Below are 21,283 nucleotides of genomic sequence, written 5' to 3'. Positions count from 1 at the left end.
ATTGTCTGAGATTTGCCATTGGATCATCGGGTGCGCTGATCAGAGTGTCAACAAGCAATGATTACTTTGTAAGAAATTCCATGTGAGTATTAAGTCTCTGATAATGGTTCATCGCCCTTTCAACATCCTGGCATGTTACCTTCACTGTAACATTCCACACTTAATAATATCTGAATATACGTGGAAGATGCAGTGCCGGCTATAGCGGACATAGATGAAGATTACTACACTGGTGATGTTCCACTCAATTCCCCACTCACAACCAGAGGTTGTTCATGGATGACCAGGACAATTCCTCCTCAATAGGACATGCGATTTCTTGGTCAATACCATTCTGGTAGAAACCAAGAGCAAAATTAAAAATGCGAAAAACCCAAGAAAGTCGCTAGATAAAGCCATTGTTGAGATAGGACCGAGTTTGTGTTCTACTGACTTCTGTTTAATCCTTCCAAACAAAACTTTATTCGTAAAGAGCTTACCCTATGACAATAACAAATCAGGTTAACCCGATCCGATATTTTAACCTAAATCAAAGAGAGTTAGCCACATTAACACATTGTGTGTAGCTTAGATTTTATGGAATTGTCCTAAAATAATTTTTCCTACCATTAGCAGTAAAACGTTCAACTGTCAGTGCGAGGGCTGGCTGAAAAGTTCTAAGCCTACCTGTGAAAGAAATGGTTTTCATTTATTTTTCTACATAATCCTCTTCGAGGATAGATGTTGCAAGGCCTGGATGCCGGCCAGGAAGATATTTTCTTTAGTCACCCTAAAAAAAAGTCGTTCACCGCTGACATAACGTCACTATTACTAGCAAAATGACGACATGACGACACACAACTCAGCAAAAATGGTCTTTTCAGGGTTAAAATCATCTCAGCAATCACAATATGTTAACATTACCTTATTGATACCGTGATATCACTCGCGCTAGTGATCCCTATACGCTTCCATACCTACCGGTATCGGTCATGATTTTACAATTTATCAATTAACCTTGCACCGAATGGCAATGGATATTTCCAAGAATAAATTTAAGTTTTAATAAAATATGTGTTCATATATAGTACAGATAAATCATTCCATCGATTGTAGTAATATCGGACTTCCTTGTTGTGTTTCCTTTGTGATCGTAAATAAAACTACAGGTTAGTTCGTTTCTACAACTTTATTATTAAACTGCTTCCAAGGCTTCGATGTCCCTCGTTCTCTATAACGCATAGATGATAGCTGCTCGGAATATTTGGGTGAGCTCTGATGAATTTCACTCAACACCCTCTTTTATAACCCCCTAATTTCTGTACGTCATAGACTGGCCTTGGCGGTAATTTCCTTCCCAAATATGGAATAACCATCCCCATTCTCCAAAGACCTGGGAGAGAACATTACCTTATTTGGTCTACCAACCACACGTCATAAACAAATATAATTTGATGGATATTTTGACAATGGTAAGGATTTTACCAAAATATTACTGGGTTTTTATATATATATATAAATATATCATTCAATTCATTGACTCTATAGAAAGTGCGAACCAAATAATTAGTTGAAGATAAAATATGGTCGCAAAGACCATAGTATTACACGATTCACGTCTTCCTTTAGATAATTTTAAAACGATTGCGGCAGCGAGTGTCACTCATTCTTCAAATTGAAATAAACTTGTGTTTTATGTTGCTGTCAACCGCGTTGTTAGAACATATTTATTGCCATTGGAAATCATTCGTTATGTATGCATAACAACAGAAGCAAGCGGTTGAATTAAACAATAAAACAGAGAACAATGGTGACTGGTACAATTTCTAAAATCAATGTCATCGCTTTCTTTACTCACCTTAAAATGAATGAATGAAATGGGGTTTAACGTCTTACTTCTCTGCATCAACCGGGATAATGCAGACGAGTATGCGACATACATTCTGCTATGGGGAGATTTTTGCCCGTACATCAATTGAACTGCCAATGGTTCTTGACATACTAATGGCTAACTACATGTAAGTAAAAATATGTTAATTGGAAATCATAAATTAATTCACCGTTTTTTTTGTGCTAGAAAAGCTAGGATAGAGAAAGTTTTCGCTACAGAGGCTCAACGAAATCCCAGTAGAAAGACGTAAGCTTCCACTACAAAGGCTAAAAGAAATCCAAAGATAAATACGCAAGCCTCCGCTCCAAAAGCAAACAAAAATCTAAGAGTTATGTAAGCCTCCAATTCTAGAGTTAAAAGAACCTACATGTAGGCCTGTCTAGAAATGTTCTAACGCATACTTTACCAGAATCAGTACAGCCATTGGATATTTATTTACATTAATGTCCGTGACATCTGAGCATGTTTTTAACTTCAACTGTCATTCAAAGGTCCCTAGATATGTTTCGTTAATGTCAGACTCACATTCACTATATCATTACTATGTCATTACATGTAAGTAAAATAATCAATGGATATATAGTTTAATATTACCAACGCATATTATCAATTTCTTTCCATTTGTTTGAATTTGGTAAAATATTCAAGGGATATATAGAATAATATTATAATAATTTCAAAATTAAACAATCCATGAACAGATTTTTATTTTAAATTTATTCATTGACGAAAAAAAAAATATCCGAACAAGTCCTTTCCATTCGTTTGAATTTTATTTGACATATCGATGTCGATGTGTATGGTCATTTTTAACGAGTGCTTGTCATTTGGTTCTTGTATGTGTCTAACTGTAAAGATTTCTAAAATATAAATCACAAAAAAGATTTCGCGATTATTTCGAAACATTTCCACAAATAACACAATTTTCTTCCAAATCTGATATGACATTACGACCTACTGATAGCGATTTCAATGTTCATTTATCTGAAAGTACGACATGAATTGACGCAAATCTGGTGTGTCAACCGATGAGTGTCAGTTCTCTCTTTCATAATATGCGCTTTAAGGTGTGTTATCGTGTAACAGCAATCTGCTTAAATATCTGTTTCCATAATGCCATCTGTAAGAATCTCTGCCAGAACACGGGTTGTTCGAGAATGTTGGTTAAATTTTGTCATATGACTCAACAGACTGCCCTGTCATTGATCGTAGCAATGGAAAATCTTCAATCTGGTAATAAGCTTAGATGGGATTTCATTAGTTCAACCCTGTCAATCAACGTCTCAGAAGCACAACACAGTGAACATGTTTTTCAAACCTGATAAAGTGTGGAAAAACTGGCACGTGTCGTAGTTAAGAGTTTAAAAAGACGATGCTTTTAAATAATTTACAAATATAATGATAAACCCACACATATTTCATTTTTTCTCTCAATTTTATCACCATACAGTATCTTATTGAAACTGTTTACTGGCACATTTTTTGGGAAAATAATAAAGTGGAATATTTTTCGTAGATTTATGGTCAATCAAAAAAATTAAAGATAGGTTGTCATGCAAGGAAACATACGCCCACAGATATCCTCTCACAGTCTCACACAACAACTTTTGGTCTTGGAAGGAATTATTAGTGAGCAGAAATTCGCCCATGTATCTGTTATCACTCGTCACTTCAGTCAGTTATATAGAGGGATGACTCGTGTTTTCCTTTGGCGTTCGTCACTTCCGATTCAGGAAACCTGTATTACTCAGTTATCGTAGCAATGATCTCTGTGTTAAAATTATATTTGGAATGTGTTTAACCAGCTCCATCACATATGTGATAGACTGACACCAATATTGTCCTTTAATATCGGATTGACTTTAAATTTATACACGGTGTTTAAGGTCACGGGACGAAGAAGGCTATTGATTTTCAACGATTGCTGATAATTACCGCAAGAGTTATGACCCTTGATCACTTTAAAATATCTGTGGACGCCCTAGACGCTAAAGTTAAAATCCGATCGACTTTAAATTTATACACAGTGTTTAAGGTCATGAGACGAAGAAGACTATTGATTTTCAACGATTTTCGATAATTACTGCCAGAGTTATGCTCCTTGATCACTTTGAAAAATCTTGTGGACGCTTTATATTTATACAGTCTTATGGTCATGAAACGAAGAAGCCTATCAATTTTCGACGATTTCCGATGATTATCACAATTGATATTAACTATTTTGAATGCTAACTGCTACAGTCGGACTAGAAGTCAAATGGGTTGTTACTCGTAATCAGACTTTAGTGTGTTATAAATGTTTTGATTTCTGACAAAAGAAAATATATGCGTCAACCCTTGTTGACTCCCGGACGGACGGGGCGACGACAATATACGATCACATATTTCAATGTGGGCGTATAAAAACGTACAGTGTGGCAGGTTTCAGTGTAATGTACTAGTAAGGCATTATAACCTTTTCTAGAACATCTATTTTTTGTTGAAATGGCTAATATTGTCGTCGTTTTGGTTAGCTCATGATAAAAACATAGGTTTCAACGCAACGAAACATATGCCAAACACATTAATTTAGTTGTTCGGGAAAATAAATCGCAAATTTGATTTCAAAGATAATTGATATGCAAATTCATCATTATTACTAGCCAGACTACAACAAACTATAGTCAACTATCTATTTACGTTGTTCCCAAAAAGTCTCACTAGCGCTGGTTTTTCAGAACGATTACAAGTTTTCGATGACAGGGGCAATAACTCTGTAAATTATTGATGTGCGACTCTGAATCTCAAAAGACTTTGACTTAAAGAATAAGTGAATAATCATCCCAGCACGTTTGGGTTGGACGGGCCGACGGAGACAACTATATACGACCACATTATGTACTCAAAGACTTATGTAATTCTTTGATTCAGACGTCCCGACCTGAAAGTAAAAACTTTTCTGTGTTCAGATAAACTAACTGCACTAGTTAACCAACGAAATAAAGCGAGATGTTTAGCACTATCTCTGATTCTTGAGAGACCTTCAATTTTTCTGTATGGAATTTAACACATGGGGCATTGGTTAAAGGAGCTAAATCGCAATTCTTTGACACTTAGAAATGGACACAAATTTGTCACAACGTATAAGGATGTATTATGATTTACATCCAATCGTTTCTGTTTTTACTGTAGTATCTAATCGGTTTGGTGTCTGGTTATACCAGTCTACACCATTAGTATTCTCCTCTGGGGTATGTTTGACCTCGTTGATCAATTCGCTTCGTTACAAATGGTGCTCGAAAGCATTCTGAAAACAGGGTTGTCATCCGAATTGGCGGAGGTCCAACATTTTAAATGACAGTAGGATACTCTTAGACGTTGATTGGAAATGGCAATTTGCTATGATTGAAAAAAGTTGTGACATATTCTAGTCCTAATGTCCGATAATGTATAGGCAATCTGATTAATGTTATATAAAATCTAGACTGCCGTGTCTGGATAATGAATTATTATATAGCTGATCAGTATTAAATAAATCTTCCTAGTACCGTTTGAGATCAAAATTATGCACAGCAAGGCAGAAAAAATATTCAAACATATCCCAATTTGGTTTTTGGGTTACAGGCCAGTCCAAGGAGTAGGATCGCCTGTCCAGCCCTTGTGGGGTTTCTCCGGGTCATCCGACCCGTCTCCCCAACTTATTGCTAAAGACCTCTACGCGTAGGCGAACTATTGATATAAAATTAAACAATGTTAGTCCCGAAATGACCTAGTTTGTGCCGAGTGGATGTTAAATTCTCCCCCAAAATTGAGATGACTTTTATATCTAGAAATTGCTTGTTACAGAAGAATCAGCTTAAATAACGAGAATATATATCATTGAAATATAAACATGAAGTTGAATTATAAGTAGCTCTTGGAAGTGTCTAGTTATTATCGTAAGTTAGAATAATAAATGTAGTTCTGTCTTATGTTATATAACGAAGCAGAAAAACAGTGAACTCAGACATCTGAAATATATATGTCACAAAATATATGGAAAGTATGGGATATATATGGTTTCCTCTTGTCATACGAGGAGATTAATGATTTTAATATTATTCTCAGTTTGTCATGAAGAAATAAATGTCAATATCTTCAGTTGAGTTGAACAATGCACGTCACACTATCGTCCGTTATTATTCATTTTCATTGCCAGATAGCAGACAAGTACACAACAAAACACAAGCCAGAACAAATGGTATTAGAATCAGATAAATTCTAAGAGACGATATACATATGGAACAGCTGAAATTATTAACACGTTTAGAATATTTTAAAGAGGAGAAATTCGAGAGAGATGGTGATGTTCCCACCATTGCTTTGGACCTTGAGGACTCGATCAATATTGTTGTGAAAAATTGCGGATTGAATACGAATATCTTCTATTATACTATACAATCCAGGAAAAATGTTCATCAATGGACAAATGGACAAACAATGCATTTAATAAACAACATTGATTGACCAACTCCTGTCTAAAAATTCATCATAAGAATTAAATATTTTCGTGTCGGCACCTTCTCTTCTGTTTCCCCAATCATAAACAAAGGATATAATTTTCCCTGTTATAAACGCGACACCACATCATGCACATTTCTGAGGATTTTATAAAACTGCATTTAAAAATGTTTCTGGGTTCACTCACTCAATGCAACATTATAGTAATGGGGGGCGGGGGGGGGGTATACCCCATTACAAGCATTCTTACTATTTCCAGAACACCTGATTTACTTCGACTTGAGAACCTATAGTAAATCTGTTTACTATCTGTCATTATGTAGCTAAAGAAAGCTGTCGGACTTGACTGGTTGCCCTTTAGGATAGACGATATATCTATACATGTACTTCTAAACATATTTTCAAAATCGTGCTTCCGAATTAGTATGGATCAAAATCCATTATTCAACTTCCATTATGCTTGGTAAAAACTAGTATCATGACTTAATTGCATTGTATCAGACGTCATTTTCTTATCGCAAGAATTTAAATAAGTTCCTAAGTCGTTCTTGATCTTTTAATATAGTGATGGAATCTCACTCAATGAGCCAAATAAATATATACAATTTCGGTTCAGATAATTTGAAATCCATAACTTAAATCTGAATATTCTGAATAACGCATAATAAAGTCTATGCCATATATCCCACCAATTACCTATATATCACGAATTCGTCGTTATTGGAGACAAATTCAGATGTTTAGAAGATAGCAGTAATACATAGGATCCAAACCACTCACTTTATTGCGATGGCGTTTTATTTAAAGTAAATAACATATAGTTCATAAATAGATTTGTATTTACAGTAATGTAATAAACAAAGTACAACATCTGAATTTATTAGATCAGGGATATCCGATTATCAGAGAACGTAACTAAAAGCTAAAAGAATTGTTACTTAAGACAGCATTCATTCGAAAGGAAATATAATATTTAATCATATATTTCCTAATAGCTAAAGCCGTATTAAGAGCTATGTCGCAATTTTCTTATATTCAGAAAATAATAACATTTACTGCAATATGACCAGTAAGCCATAAAACATATATGTAATTGAGTCTATACAGGATGTATTAAGCATTAACTTTACTGTCTATGAATTAGGATTATGAGTGTACGGATTTAAAGTAACAGAGCCAACGTGAAATTCTGGAATGCTTATTAACTGCATATAGAAAGCAAAACTATAGGAATTAGATTAAGCAATTTAGAGAAACAAATATAAAGGGGTTTAGATTTTAGTTGTAAAGTGGCCGTGTAATTAACTTTGGGTCGTATAAAATTGATTACTGGAACTATATAAACGAAACGATCTGTTTGGTGCTTTGGTCTGTGTATAAACAGTATCGATACCCCTGGCACCGTTTGGATATTATTAAATCGTCTATGTTTAATGAAAGTTTGGCTTAAGTAAATCATGGTCAAAATATGATCTGCGTCCTCTTATTCCTTCACAGCCATATCCCACATAAATCAATATTAATTGACGAAATGGTGTCCCTGAGTCAAGGCGATAGACTATCGATGACGGATCCGTTCTGCTCACATGAAAAATGATCTTTTGATAGACTCGCTTTTAAGAAGGTGGAACATCACTCAAGTTGTCTATGAAAAGAATCAAATTTTCGATCCAGTCCAATATAAATATCTACTTAGCCTGATAGATTGATGGATGTTAAACATGTTATATCCAGATGTATATGATATGCTTCCCTGGGTTAAATCTATCGCTTAATCAACATGGTCAGATTTTATATAATAAAGTTTGTAAAACTTCTAAATATTTAAGGACAATCCGCCCTGTCTACTATTGTATTTCAAGGTTAATATCTTTTTTTAATTACTCAATGCGGGATTGTCTTCCGGGTTTTATTTCTACTTATGCGTGGTGTGGTTTTAACATTAATTAACTGATTCAAATCGTTTTTGGACACCTTAATTTGCTCTGATCTAATACGCCTTAATGAGCTTAAAGGTTTTCTAAAAAAGCAACACTACCCGGCAAAGCTAGTAGATGATGCCATCCGAAAAGCTTTAAGTTTAGATCAGAGCAAATTAAGGTGTCCAAAAACGATTTGTGAAACAAAGAGTCACGAAGAAGTTGCTTTAGTAACTACTTTCAACCCATCACAAGAAGATGGTAAATCTATAATTAATAATAATCTCCATATTCTTAAAAATAGCCCGATTATGGATGATATATTAAATAAGGCAAAAATAATAAATAGTTTAAAGCAACCTCAAAGCCTGGCTAAATTACTAATCTCATCAAAATTCGAATCAACTAAAATCATACCCACAGTTAACAAGTGTAATGAATCCAAATGTAAAACGTGTTCAATCATAATTGAAGGTTCATCCATAAATATCACGGACAATTTTACATTTCATGTAAAACAACCAATGTCTTGTAAATCCGATTACATTATATATGTAATAATTTGTCCGGGCTGTAAGGGTAGATATATCGGAAAGACCATAAATATGCTTAGATTAAGAATGAACCTCCATCGACAACATATTCATAATCCGCTATACAGGATGATACCCCTGAGCCGACACCTCGATGTTTGTGGCAAATGCAATTTTAATGTCTTTCCGTTATATCAATTAAACAGCAAAGACAACGATCTATTAGAAGCAAAGGAATCATATTTTATTGAAAAATTCAAACCATTGCTTAATTCAAGGTGTTGATTTTTGTTATATTAACATTGTAGTTGTGTAAAATATAAATGTTTAATTAATAATCTTGTTAATGATACATAATGTATGCAATATTATCTTATCGTGCTTATTATAGCCATTATAGTTCATTGTTGTACTCGCAAAAACCTAGTTTTTTTTCCTAAAACATCTTTATTTCTATATATATATATATATATATATATATATATATATATATATGTGCTGAATCAGTTATTTAATATATATATATATAATAAGCAGCAAAAGACACGTCAGGTTGGTATGTTACTCTGAAAAGACGCATTGCATAAAACTTGTCAAATGTTTTTATTGTATATTTGTGACCGCATCTCCAACTTTACCTGAGCAATAAGACTCCTTCCCAAACACATAATTGAACCCAGGAAATGTTCTCAAAAACGCAACCTGACTTCTGAGATGGTAATGTGTTCTCCATGATTTTCATGTAATTCATTTGCACGTGCTGTCCACTGGGACCAGCCCTATAAAATGCACCCCCATACCTGGTTGAATCATTCACACTACAACGCCAGCAGCATGCCATGACTCACGATAGCTCAGAGGAACCAGGCGCTTGAAAAACTCGGCGCTGGCTACACTGCCCAAGCCGTTGTCAATTACTTCCCGGTCAATGTTCGGACCATCTACAGGCTTCAGCAACGCTTTCGGGCCACCAACACCACGGATGATCGCCCCCGAACTGGTAGACAAAGGGTTACCACAAGACGACAAGACCGCCATGTTGTGCGACAGCACGTGCAGAATCCCTTCACACAGGCATCTGAGACAGCACGTTAGACAGTGGTAACACACGGAAGACCATCAGTACCGATACAATGGGCCGACGTCTCACCAGAGAGAACATCCATTGCCGTATACCTTACCGTGGACCGATCCTCACTCCTCGCCATCGACGTGAACATCTAGAGTTTGCCAAACAACACCAGAACTGGCGACAATAGAGAACTGCAGTATGGCAGGACCAGAATGTGGCGTCGACGTGGCCAGCGTTATTCTGACCAATGCGCCATGGAACGAGACTCAAGTGGAGGTCCAAGCATAATGGTTTGGGGGTGGAATCGGTCTGAACCAGAAAGTGGGTCCTGTGGTGTTCTAAAATCTTGGTCCAGGGATAGGAGACGGCATCACAGCAGCGGGCTACATCGATCAAGCTCTCGGACCCCACGTCATACCACATTTCGCACGGCATCGAAACAACGTTTTCCAGCATGGCAATACCCGTTTCCGCACCGCCAGAGTTACTCGGAACTTTCTACAGCAGAACTTTGTCAACGTTATGCACTGGTCCGGACTTAAACCCGATTGAACGTAAAATGAAATGAAATGGAGTTTAACGTCCTACTGTTCTGCTCCGATTGAACGTCTTTGGGATGAAATTAATAACGTTGTACCGAGACCAAACACAGCCGATGGATTGGGTCAGGCTTTTCTGAGAGTGTGGTTCCAGGTGCCAATGGCGTTCATCAATCGTTATTAACACTCGCGGTGGACACACCAGACACTGATGTATAGACTGTGTACAGACGCTAAACCTTCTCGCAATGTCTTGGAATTGTGATGAACTAATCACTAATGTGTCAACATATTGTTCACAAAAAATTGCTTTGATCCATTTATTAATCCTTTTTAAAGAATGATTTGATTAAAGTGCCCCTGTGATTTTAAAATCGTACTGAGGTTTTTCTTTGCTGTTTAGTATATATATATATATATATATATATATATATATATATATATATATATATATATATATACATGTATATATCAGTAAAGCATTGCTCGGTATAAATATAAGTAATCGACCAGCTATCAAGAAAAAAATGGCCAATGTATGCAGTATTCAGATTCAATGGATATATAGAATCATAAATGTTTTAATCAACATATTATTGCATGTACGTCATTTTGTAGCCCAAATTGAAATACATAAATGCACAGCGAAAATACATTTTCGTGACTGCATATGTTTTGTCATCATGCTTCGAAGGGGTAATTTATTGATGACAAGTAAATGGAGAACAAGAATATAAAGTTATTATGAATAATTATTCAAATAACGACTGTAATCAGAATATCTGGTAATGATTAAATCGTGATTATTAACATATCAATGATGATTGTTTTTCAGAAAATGAACAAATGTTTCGTGAGCAGTTGTCCTGTCAAATAATTGAAGTCTTTGAGCGACGTCCTCATCATCACATTTTAACTCCCGCGTGCTAAATTAGATATTAATATCATTCTTTACATTAAACTGGTACATACGTTTTTAATTATATTTGTGGGAAAGTATATCTAGCCCTTCGGGTGAGACGAAGACTTGAGGTTATATGTTAGCACCGCATAGATAACCGTAAAAAATAAACAAATTATCGTACATTGTCTCAAAATGAACGAACTTGTGAACTTTTCAGCGACTCTCTGCCATTATCAATGAAGATTGTATATGTTATCTAGCCTATATCAACGTCTGTGTTGTCACAATCAAACGTAGACGACATGATAGACCCGTAATGTACTGATGAAAGATGAAATTTGCCATTTTGATTTACCCAAGTTAGATTTGCTTTAGTAATTCTCACAACTAGATATGCTTAAAAACTTTTAAAATAAAACCACTCAATGTGATTCGAACATAGTCCTGTGCAACGTTTTTCCGATTAGTCATTTTAATGCTAAATCACCATTTTGATATTTTAAATCATGTCCTCATATATGTCAGACTAATATCTAACGATGTAAGAACTGTCAATCATACAAAAAATTTAAATCAATGATTTTAATTTACACTTAATATTGCAAACGCCCACCACCTTTGTAATACAGCTTTAAGAACAACATCAATAAAGTTTTTTTTTATGTTGCAAAATGAAACATTTCCACTTATGTTTCCTATAAACTTTAAATCTATAAAATTACATTTAGCATTGCGAAATAAAAGATTGTGTCAGAACCGTTTAATGTGGGAGTATTTTTGTTTGTATTTCTTTAAGTGCTCTTTATGGTCAAAAGTTTTTGTGTTACAGTTTCAAGTGCAGACGATCCAATGAGTCTTTAACAAGATATGTGGTATTTCTAACTGAGTTAATTACTATTCTTAGCTAAAAACAGGGTCTTTCAGTGAAACCTATTTAATAAACTAATTAGTAAATTTTAATACAAAATTTCCATCATGTATGCCCGGACTTTTCTTTAAAACTGTTTGCTTTTCAAATTATCGAAATGAAGACTAACAAATCGATGAAGTTCTGTATGAGACAAACATTACACGTATAATTAAGAAAACTAATTACAATCTGTAAAATGTTTTAATTGCCAACTGACGTATCCTTCTTTGATGACTTAACGTCGGTGATCTTGTCATCATTAAGCTCCCATAATTTACAAAGAGGATATAATAAGAATGCAAACAGTATCTTACCGTAAAGTGTGTTGAAAACAGCGAGAATTTTTCTCTTTTGGAATTCTGATAGTGAACCCATTTTAATCTGAAACAGAAATAATATTATTTATAAATAGTAGAAAAATGAAAATGATATTGGAAGAGAATCAATTCATTATTATATCTTGGTAGATCAACGGCTTAAGGAGCTAAGGAAACAATAAAGCAAAGAAAATATATTAATTGGAAGAATCAGAGCTATGTTCCAGTCCAAGGTTCATACTTCTAATAATATTTCAATGCAAATATAAATATTTTGCAAAATTTCGAAAGTTTTCTGAAGTTCTAGAACAATTATTCATTTATAAAATTACAATAAACATGAGTTGAAATTAAATTTAAAAGATTAAACCGAAAATATTCACATTAGATTCATAAAATGCCATGGCTTTGATGTTTGCGGATATAAATCGAATGTTTCACAGTCGTATAAATATGGAAGCATGAAATCAATAGAATTTTGAATGACCACAACTTGCGTCCAAATTCATGGATGTTTAAAATAACGTTTTGCTACATTGAATCTGGTTTAACTCCATTTATTAATGAACGAAAGCGACACCTCTCTCGCAATTCAAGACTCATGTTGTGAAAGTTAATCTTATTCGATACATACCGAATAATAACCATCTGTGAAATGATTTAATCAAAGATATTTAATCAAAGATATTCGGTAAGGGGGGTTGGATGGCTGAATGGTTAGCGTGCGCGCGCTGTATCATAAAGTCTGTCACTGAGTCGTGGGTTTCCTCCCACTGCTAAAGACCCCTACGCGCATGCGAATTATTGAAATAAAATTAAACCATATGTTAGTCCCGAAATGACCTAGTTTGTGTCGAGTGGACGTTAAACCCCATCTCTCTCTCTCTCTCTCTCTCTCTCTCTCTCTCTCTCTCTCTCTCTCTCTCTCTCTTAACTTCGGTAAATGTTCTTCTAGATTGCTCAGCTTATGGCAGTACATACGGAAACATATATATAATCCCAACAGACTACAATGGAAACTGACTTAATTTTCTGTAAGGCTACAAACTATTATTTCGTCATCCATGTGGAAATAGATCCTTTTATTTAGTTATTTTTGTCACAACGTTTTATATTTCCTTTTTAAATAGTTCTTTTTGTCACACGGATGATTGTAATGTTGATGAATTTAGCTCTTGTTACTTGCTGTTAGACAAATTGTCTATATAATCTGTGTTTAGAATAAGCTAGGTACCAATATAGATGATTGATCAAATGTAATCGATCTCTACCTGTTCGAGTTCTTTTATATTTGAAATTTAAAATAATCTATCGTGCAATGTTTTTTTTTATTCAAGCTTAGCAGAAGAGAGCCTCGGGACATTTTCTTCCTATAAAAGTTGTATGAAACCCGTAAACAGTTCCTAAAAGCACCTGCCGTCCAAATCCAATGCATGTAGCAACAGCTTCTATCGGGGGGGGGGGGGGGGTAACCTCTTGGAAACGATCATCCATATCGACTAAGCCGTATAGACAATACAATAAAAGTACAAACACTGACATTACCGCCAATCATAACTATATATGTAGCCATGACAGTTTACACACAATGGCGTAGTAGCGTCTTTAAGTTTGTATCCACCCCCACACACAACTGAACAGAAAATTACGAGATGTGGCAGGAGCTTTCTATCTTGCTGGTCCCGACAATGCAGTGCCCGCCCCCTTCCCCGCCATACGACTTTGATTACAAATGGAAATATTTATAAACAAATGACCAGATTGACTTGGAATACAGCAGTAGAGAATAAAATGTGCCGACATAAACAAGCCCAGATAATATTGTGTCATTAATACATACATGTAGCCTCGCGGCTAATAAAGTCTTTGAACAGAGTATAATTTTCAAAGCCTGTAAACAGGTATTTTAGAAGATCGGGCAACCACAGAACCATCGTATTAGAACTATCTACAATATCTCTAAAAGCATTATTAACGGTTTTCTTCGTGACAAAACATTATCTTGAAAACTATTATTAATGACAAAGTTGATTTCCCAAAATAAAATGTTTTGCATTGATGTGAAAATAGGCATTCATTTAGTCTGTTGGATGATAATACGATATTTTGAATCCGCCAAACATAAATTATCATCAATCCTTATAGAATTGAAGTAAACCTATTCTACTTTCTAAAGTAATGAATATGGTTAATGTGAATTAAAGATTGGACTATATCGTGTACTAAGACTATTTGTTTGAATGAAAGAGAGAATAAGTTTCGCCCCACATGTCCCTCCATATCACCTGTATGTCATAGCAAGGTTGAACAAGCCGGAAACCATTACTGGAGGTCTATCAGCCATTAATGTACACAGCTCCACTAATTTATTTATATTTGTAAGTTACTTCGGTTTTTTGAATCGAAATTCGAACTTCGGTTTTAGTTTGTTATGAATAGCTACAGAATGGTGTCGCACATCAGGTGGGGAAATACTTACGCTTTCTAAAGAACCTATACAAACGTTCGCACAGCTAACAATTTATTTTATATGTACCTTAGACTTCCTCTGATAGGTACCCTGTCCAGAATTTCAATCCAGAAATTGGAATATCTGTTATTTCGATTCCGAAAATCAGCGATTGTTTAAGTTCTGTTAATCAAGAAGGACGTGTTTTAATAATTTAGTACTAGTAAGTATGAGGCTACTATGGTCATCGTATCCAGCCAGACTATGTGCAATGTTATATAAAGGCATAAACTACTCGTACAAATGCCAGAGAATTTATCATACATATGAAAGAGCTAGAAGATCGAGAATGGGGTCAAAATCGAGCCAATATTCTATATACGCAGTTCATTTTATGACTCAAATATGGGATGAAAACCGGGCAAAAAGTGTCTACTGATATTCTTTGCAAAACGACCCGTAAACTATTTTATATCGATTGGAAATCAGGAAGCATTACAGAATGGATTGTATCACAATGGCAATCTGAAATGTTGGCAACTGTTTTTATAACAGATTACTTTTATTTTAGATATTCTCGGTTTTTGCTGAAGGTTGTGCGTGATAATAATTAGGTCGCCTGTCCAACCTTATGGGTTTTCTACGAGTGCCCCTGTGCCCCCCACCCCCAACACTGCACCGGATGCATGTCCCTAAATAAACTAGTTTGTGTTGAGTGGACGTTTAACGCATCATGAAATTAACAGTCTGTGAGATAAAGATCGAGTAGAGAATTGGCCAATAGATTACTTGTTCATCCCTTAAATAATTTAGTTGACCAGTTTGCTCAGCACATACAAATTACAATTACTAGTATCTGATGGTTCTATTTATGTCTACGGCAATAACTTGTCCTAATGGTTAACCATTGTCTTCATACAATTAGAGTAAAATTGAGAGGTATCATAAACATATTCAAATGGAATTAAAAAGCAAACAAAAATGCGTACGGTCTCATATGGGCACATGGTCATCAAAAGACGGCAAATTCATTGCACAACTGATTTAACTAATGATTTAATTAACAAGCTTTCCAGGCTCAGCAATTAATGAAATAATACAGGATTTGTAAATGTATGAAAAAAAAACACCGTCTCAGCAGTCGCATGGTTGTTTAATAGAATAACGAGTAAAACAGCATTATAATCAGAATGAGGAATAAAAAGAGCTTTATCTAGAATAGGGGTTGTCCCAGTGTCATATATATATATGAAACAGTGATGATATGTAAACGGAGATAAAGTAAATTACCTTGCTTTTTAAATGGAGTACAAGAATATAATGGTTTAAATGCAGTGGGGCATATGTTAATCCCCATGGCAATACCTACGTTAAGCTCACGAAATGTTCCGGTTTGTCTGTAGTATTCTTTGTACACTATTCAAGGTTATTTTAATTTTTTTTTTTAAAAAAACAGGATTATTATTAGAGAACTAGAGTACAAATTAAAGTTATTAAGTTGGTTTTAAGTAGGTTTTCTTTTAAGAATAGTGATTGATTCCATTCGTCATGTTATATCAATTATGTGGGGCTTTTTATAAAAAAACCCAAAAAAAACGAACGAATGTCCATGATAATTGAGTGGCAAATTAGGGTAAAAACGAAGGCACTTACATCAGAAGAACCTAGTTAACTCAGGTACTTCAGTCAATAAAAATATTTTATCTTACCTCAACTGTATTATGTCGCCCATTATGGATTATTAGATTTTTTTTTTTGATTTTTTTTTACAAAAAAATGTTAATAAAAAAAAGTTCTAAATATCAAGTGGACGATTGATTTATGGTGGTTTGAATTTCCTTCTTTTTTGTAATATCTTTCCTAAATGAAATGAAATGAAATGGGTATAACGTCCTACTGTTCTGCTCCGCTGAGCTAATGAAGACGAGCATGCGCCATACAGTTTGCTATGAGGGAAATTTGCCCTGACAGCTGCGCTACGACCTTCTCTTATATCGAATTCCAACTACCAAAGGATCTTTTACGTGCATGTCAGGCCCTCCTTCCTACAACACTGACAAGTGTGAAACCACGCCGGAAAATACGATGAACTTTCTCGGCCAACACCGGAAGCGAGTCCGCGACCTCCAGGCTAGCGATCCAGTGTCTTACCCACTTAGGTACGGTGGCTCTGTCCTAAGTACCCCACATGAGATTAATTTAATGGACTTTAATGCCTTAATCTGTTGCACCGACGGGCCTAATGAAGACGGAAATACTCCATATGGTATGCTGTTAGGAAAATTTTGCCAGGATACCGGCGTTATGGCCTCTATTATGTCAAATTCCAACTGTCAGGGTTTCTTTTACGTGCACGCTTAAATGTACACCGCGGACGACGTTTTTTTTTGTCCCATCCGAACAATTTGAGATAAATAAAGTAAAAGCTGACTGTCTTGCTGTAACCAAATGTTTCACCTACTGTTAATTATGGTTTCAATATAATTTTAGGGTTAACGTATACTCCTTTAAAGAATAGTTATTGTTGAATCCAATTGCACTAAACGTGATCTGGTATTTGTACCAGACGAAAGATATTTCAATTAGAAACCTTTTTTTCCTGATAAGCAATACATTTTGTACCTAAATTATTGAGACTTAATAAGATCATTTACAAAGTTAAACGCATGCCCCTTTATAGAATTATTGCTGGATCTAAAAACACTAAAATAGATCTGGCATTGATACCAAACGAAATATATTTCAACTAGAAAGGTGTTTTTTCTGATAAGCAAAACCATTTGTACCTAAATGTTTGGGGATTATTAAGACCATTTCCAAAGTTAAGCGCATGCTCCTTTAAAGAATAGTTATTGATGAATCTAATAACACTAAACTTGATCTGGTATTGGTACTAGACGAAATATATGTTTCGTTCAAACTTCTTTTCTAATCAGCAATACGATGTGCGCCTAAATTATTGAGAATGATTAAATCCATTTACAAATACTGTCTTTTTTAAAATCCGAGATTGGAAAGTAGCTTCTTTAGATAAACTTAGATAATGAGTAAAAGATGTTGTTATTATTTATAAACATAAGTAATAAAGTACATACCTGTATATGTATATATAGTGTGGAAGACAGAAGACCAAATAAACAACGCTATCCTACTTCGACACTCAAACTAAACTTAATGACAAGCTCAAACTGGGTACCGCTTATTTCAATCGATAATTGATTGGTCATGTGATCATAACCATTGACCACGTGACAATACGTAGGTTTCGATCTGGCACAGCTGTGGACGATTCTCGCAACAGTGGAACTTGTCAGCATAAATTAAGCGAGTTGTTTCTGGCAATTATTGTCTTCTACGTGTCTATCTGGCATCATCCAACAGTCATTTAACTAATGAATACAAGATGTGTGAATGCTTGTTGCTCAAGACAGCAATTTCTCTTCTTCAAAGGAGGGTTATTATTTGTAATCATTATCTTCTTTCAATAAATCTACTTATGCACTTTTAGCTTTTTTGGAGTGAAAGATAATTTATAGACTGTAGTTGATGAATGGTATCATTACTAGTAGAAAATGTTTCCTTATTGTGAGGACATCATAATATCTGTAAGTTTCCAATGGGAAATATTTAGATGTTATGAATACTACAAAAGAATAATAAAACCATGACAGTTTCAATCATGGTATAAGTCTGCTAGCGAATATAATATGGATCTTAATAGGCTCAACCTTAATATCGAGAAATAGTTGGAAATATTTTCATTGAGGAAGTTTCTTATTTGAGGTGAAGCGTTTTGGGTTTTTTTTTTGGGGGGGGGGGGTATTTTTATTTTTGGAACAGGAACTTGGTCCCAAGCGCTACTATCTCGTTCTTCTTTCTTGAGGGCGACCCTCTTTGAAAAAGTACGATCGACAATGGAACTTGGCATAATATGCTTGTTCAATGAGCAATTGCGCATCAATCGACGGACTTCGATTTTTGATATGACGTTACAATCGAAGATGGCTGTGGATGATAACGTCATACTCGGTTCCTGGTCCACAGTACGCTCGTAGGTTGTATCTGAAATTGCAGGGGCTAATTTGCGAGATTAATGTAAGAGTGCGCCTTTTAACGAATGACCGAACAAGAAACAGACTTGTAAATATTGTCATCTCTAAAATATCTTCAATTGTTTTGGAAAAAATGTTTATTTGCTCACGTCTCTTGGATACTTTTCCCATGTAACTAATAAACCATAAAACTAATCCATTCTCGAAATTGGTTATTTAAGATAATTGAATGGCACTCTTGGCTTGGGATTATAAGAACAGAATGCGAAGATTTAAAAAAAAATGTTGATAGAAAGAATTTTAGATTTTAGATTTAAATGTTCAATAATATGGTATGAATTTATCCTTCAAAGTGTAATTAAGGGATTTAAAAAAAAGAGGAATCTAAAAATAACAAAAGGAATCCGCTTTATATGAATTTCTAGGTGGATACGTGGATCATGCTATCGCACAATAGCTGAAGAAGGATTCGTGGTGCGCCTCTATCCTTTCTGGAACACCCCGAGATCATCATTCCTAGATGATATCATTTTGAATGGTTAATAGTGTCTCTTTGTTGTTGTCATCCTCGTTCAACCAGCATGTTTGTTACACACTAGCTGTTAGAAAAAAAGCTTGGCTGTGTATGTTCACACTTTCTGGAACAGTTGATAGCACTTCTCATTTCCATTACACTTTCGTAAACATTTCACCCTGCAGATTGTTTCATCTACATATAGTATACAATACATTTTTCCAATATTTTGCAAAATAGCAATGGAATTTTCTCATTCACCTATTGCGAAATCCCAGTTTTATGAAATCAATGTGAAAAGGTTCAATTAAAATACCGCCCATTTGAAATAAGTACATGTAATGAAATCGTGATGATAGATTATATTTAATAGATACGAAAATACCATTGTCGTAAAAAATATTATTCTATAAAACCCTTCCGGCATTATAGTACATTAAATAGCTTCATTCACGAATTTATTACATATTTTTTAAAGCAATTAATGCGTATTATATTCTAAACGGCGAGTCCATCCTACTTGATATTTATTTTCCTAGAATAAAATGAAATACGCATTTAGCATTATGGCCAAATACAACTCCTACTGAATTTAAATGAGCAAAATGATAATGCTGTGATATTAATTTGTACTTAGTGTAATTCATGTGTTAGAGATGAGGCCGGGGATAAATGTACACATGTTATAAACCTGGTGAGTTGTTAAGAATCATTAGTTATGATATAATTATAATAGCTAGTATACAATGCTGGACCTTATGTTATTAATTAGCTCGACTAATGGAAGTGACTATTAAATAAACATTTGTAGTAAAAGCATGCTGAACTCCCCCCGTCGTTTTTATTTATGTCTACACGATATATGTACAGTATCAATATATACCTGTCTTTCTTGGATCCTAATTTCCTATTATATATAATACGGTCCGAATATTCACATAGATGTTGGAAATAAATGTTTCAGCAAAAGGGGTTAATCCCGTGACATGGGGCGGTTCTTTTGAAGGCTGGGGACATTTTCATCCATAGCCCCGGCGTTCCGGCGTTCCGGCGTTCCGGCGCACCTGCCCGTGACCATCCTCTCAAAAAATGTTCCATCTCAGGAGTCGTTTTATAATTATTCACGGTTACGTTCCTTCTATTTGGAACAGTTCTCCTTTACAGACAATAAAACAAGTACATTTTCTAACAATGTTAGTTATGAGTAATTATCCTATTACCAACAATAATAGCTAACAAAAAGGTTGAACTAAAATTACACATGGTATTGAGAACACTTATTCATAAAGCTTATTCATACACTAGCAATTGTGTCAAAAAAATTAATATTTACGGAAAGGCATCGGGACCAGATTACTTTTAGGCAAGTAACCTTGAATGTAGAAAACCAAAACATTGACCAGGGAATACGCCCTGCATAAAGGGTATCTGAAACCAAACTACGCTTTAATAATATATCGAATTTTCCGATAGTATCCAAAAATTTTGTATAGAAAAGTTTTAAGACAAATTTTTCACTATAAGCTTGTGACCAAAATCAGTGTAATCGGTACCAAAAATGAATAGCCACGGTATATTCTTTATTTAACTCAGAAAAAAAACTATCTCTTGTTTCCCGCATTTTTCACTATAAGCTTGTGACCAAAATCAGTATAATCGCTACAAAAAATGAATAGCCACGTTATATTCTTTATTTAACTCAGAAAAAAAAACTATCTCTTGTTT

General features: G+C 34.7%; 1 protein-coding gene across 1 annotated transcript in view; it reads right to left on the bottom strand.

The window, feature by feature from the left end:
• Positions 1-18,217, bottom strand: part of LOC126815383 (sarcoplasmic calcium-binding proteins I, III, and IV) — a 36,220-nt gene extending 18,003 nt beyond the window's left edge. Inside the window, exons 1-2 of the mRNA XM_050540998.2 lie at positions 18,088-18,217; positions 12,541-12,607 (exon numbers count right to left, since the gene is read on the bottom strand). Coding sequence (XP_050396955.2) covers positions 12,541-12,601 — 61 coding nt within the window. The 5' untranslated portion in view covers positions 12,602-12,607; positions 18,088-18,217. The remainder of the gene's footprint in view (positions 1-12,540; positions 12,608-18,087) is intronic.
• Positions 18,218-21,283: the final 3,066 nt, after the last annotated feature.

Source organism: Patella vulgata, chromosome 3, assembly GCF_932274485.2.
Source record: "Patella vulgata chromosome 3, xgPatVulg1.2, whole genome shotgun sequence".
NCBI classification, from domain to species: Eukaryota; Metazoa; Mollusca; class Gastropoda; family Patellidae; genus Patella; species Patella vulgata.
Note: the sequence above shows the minus strand (reverse complement) of the source record. Positions and strands in the feature narration are given on the sequence as shown.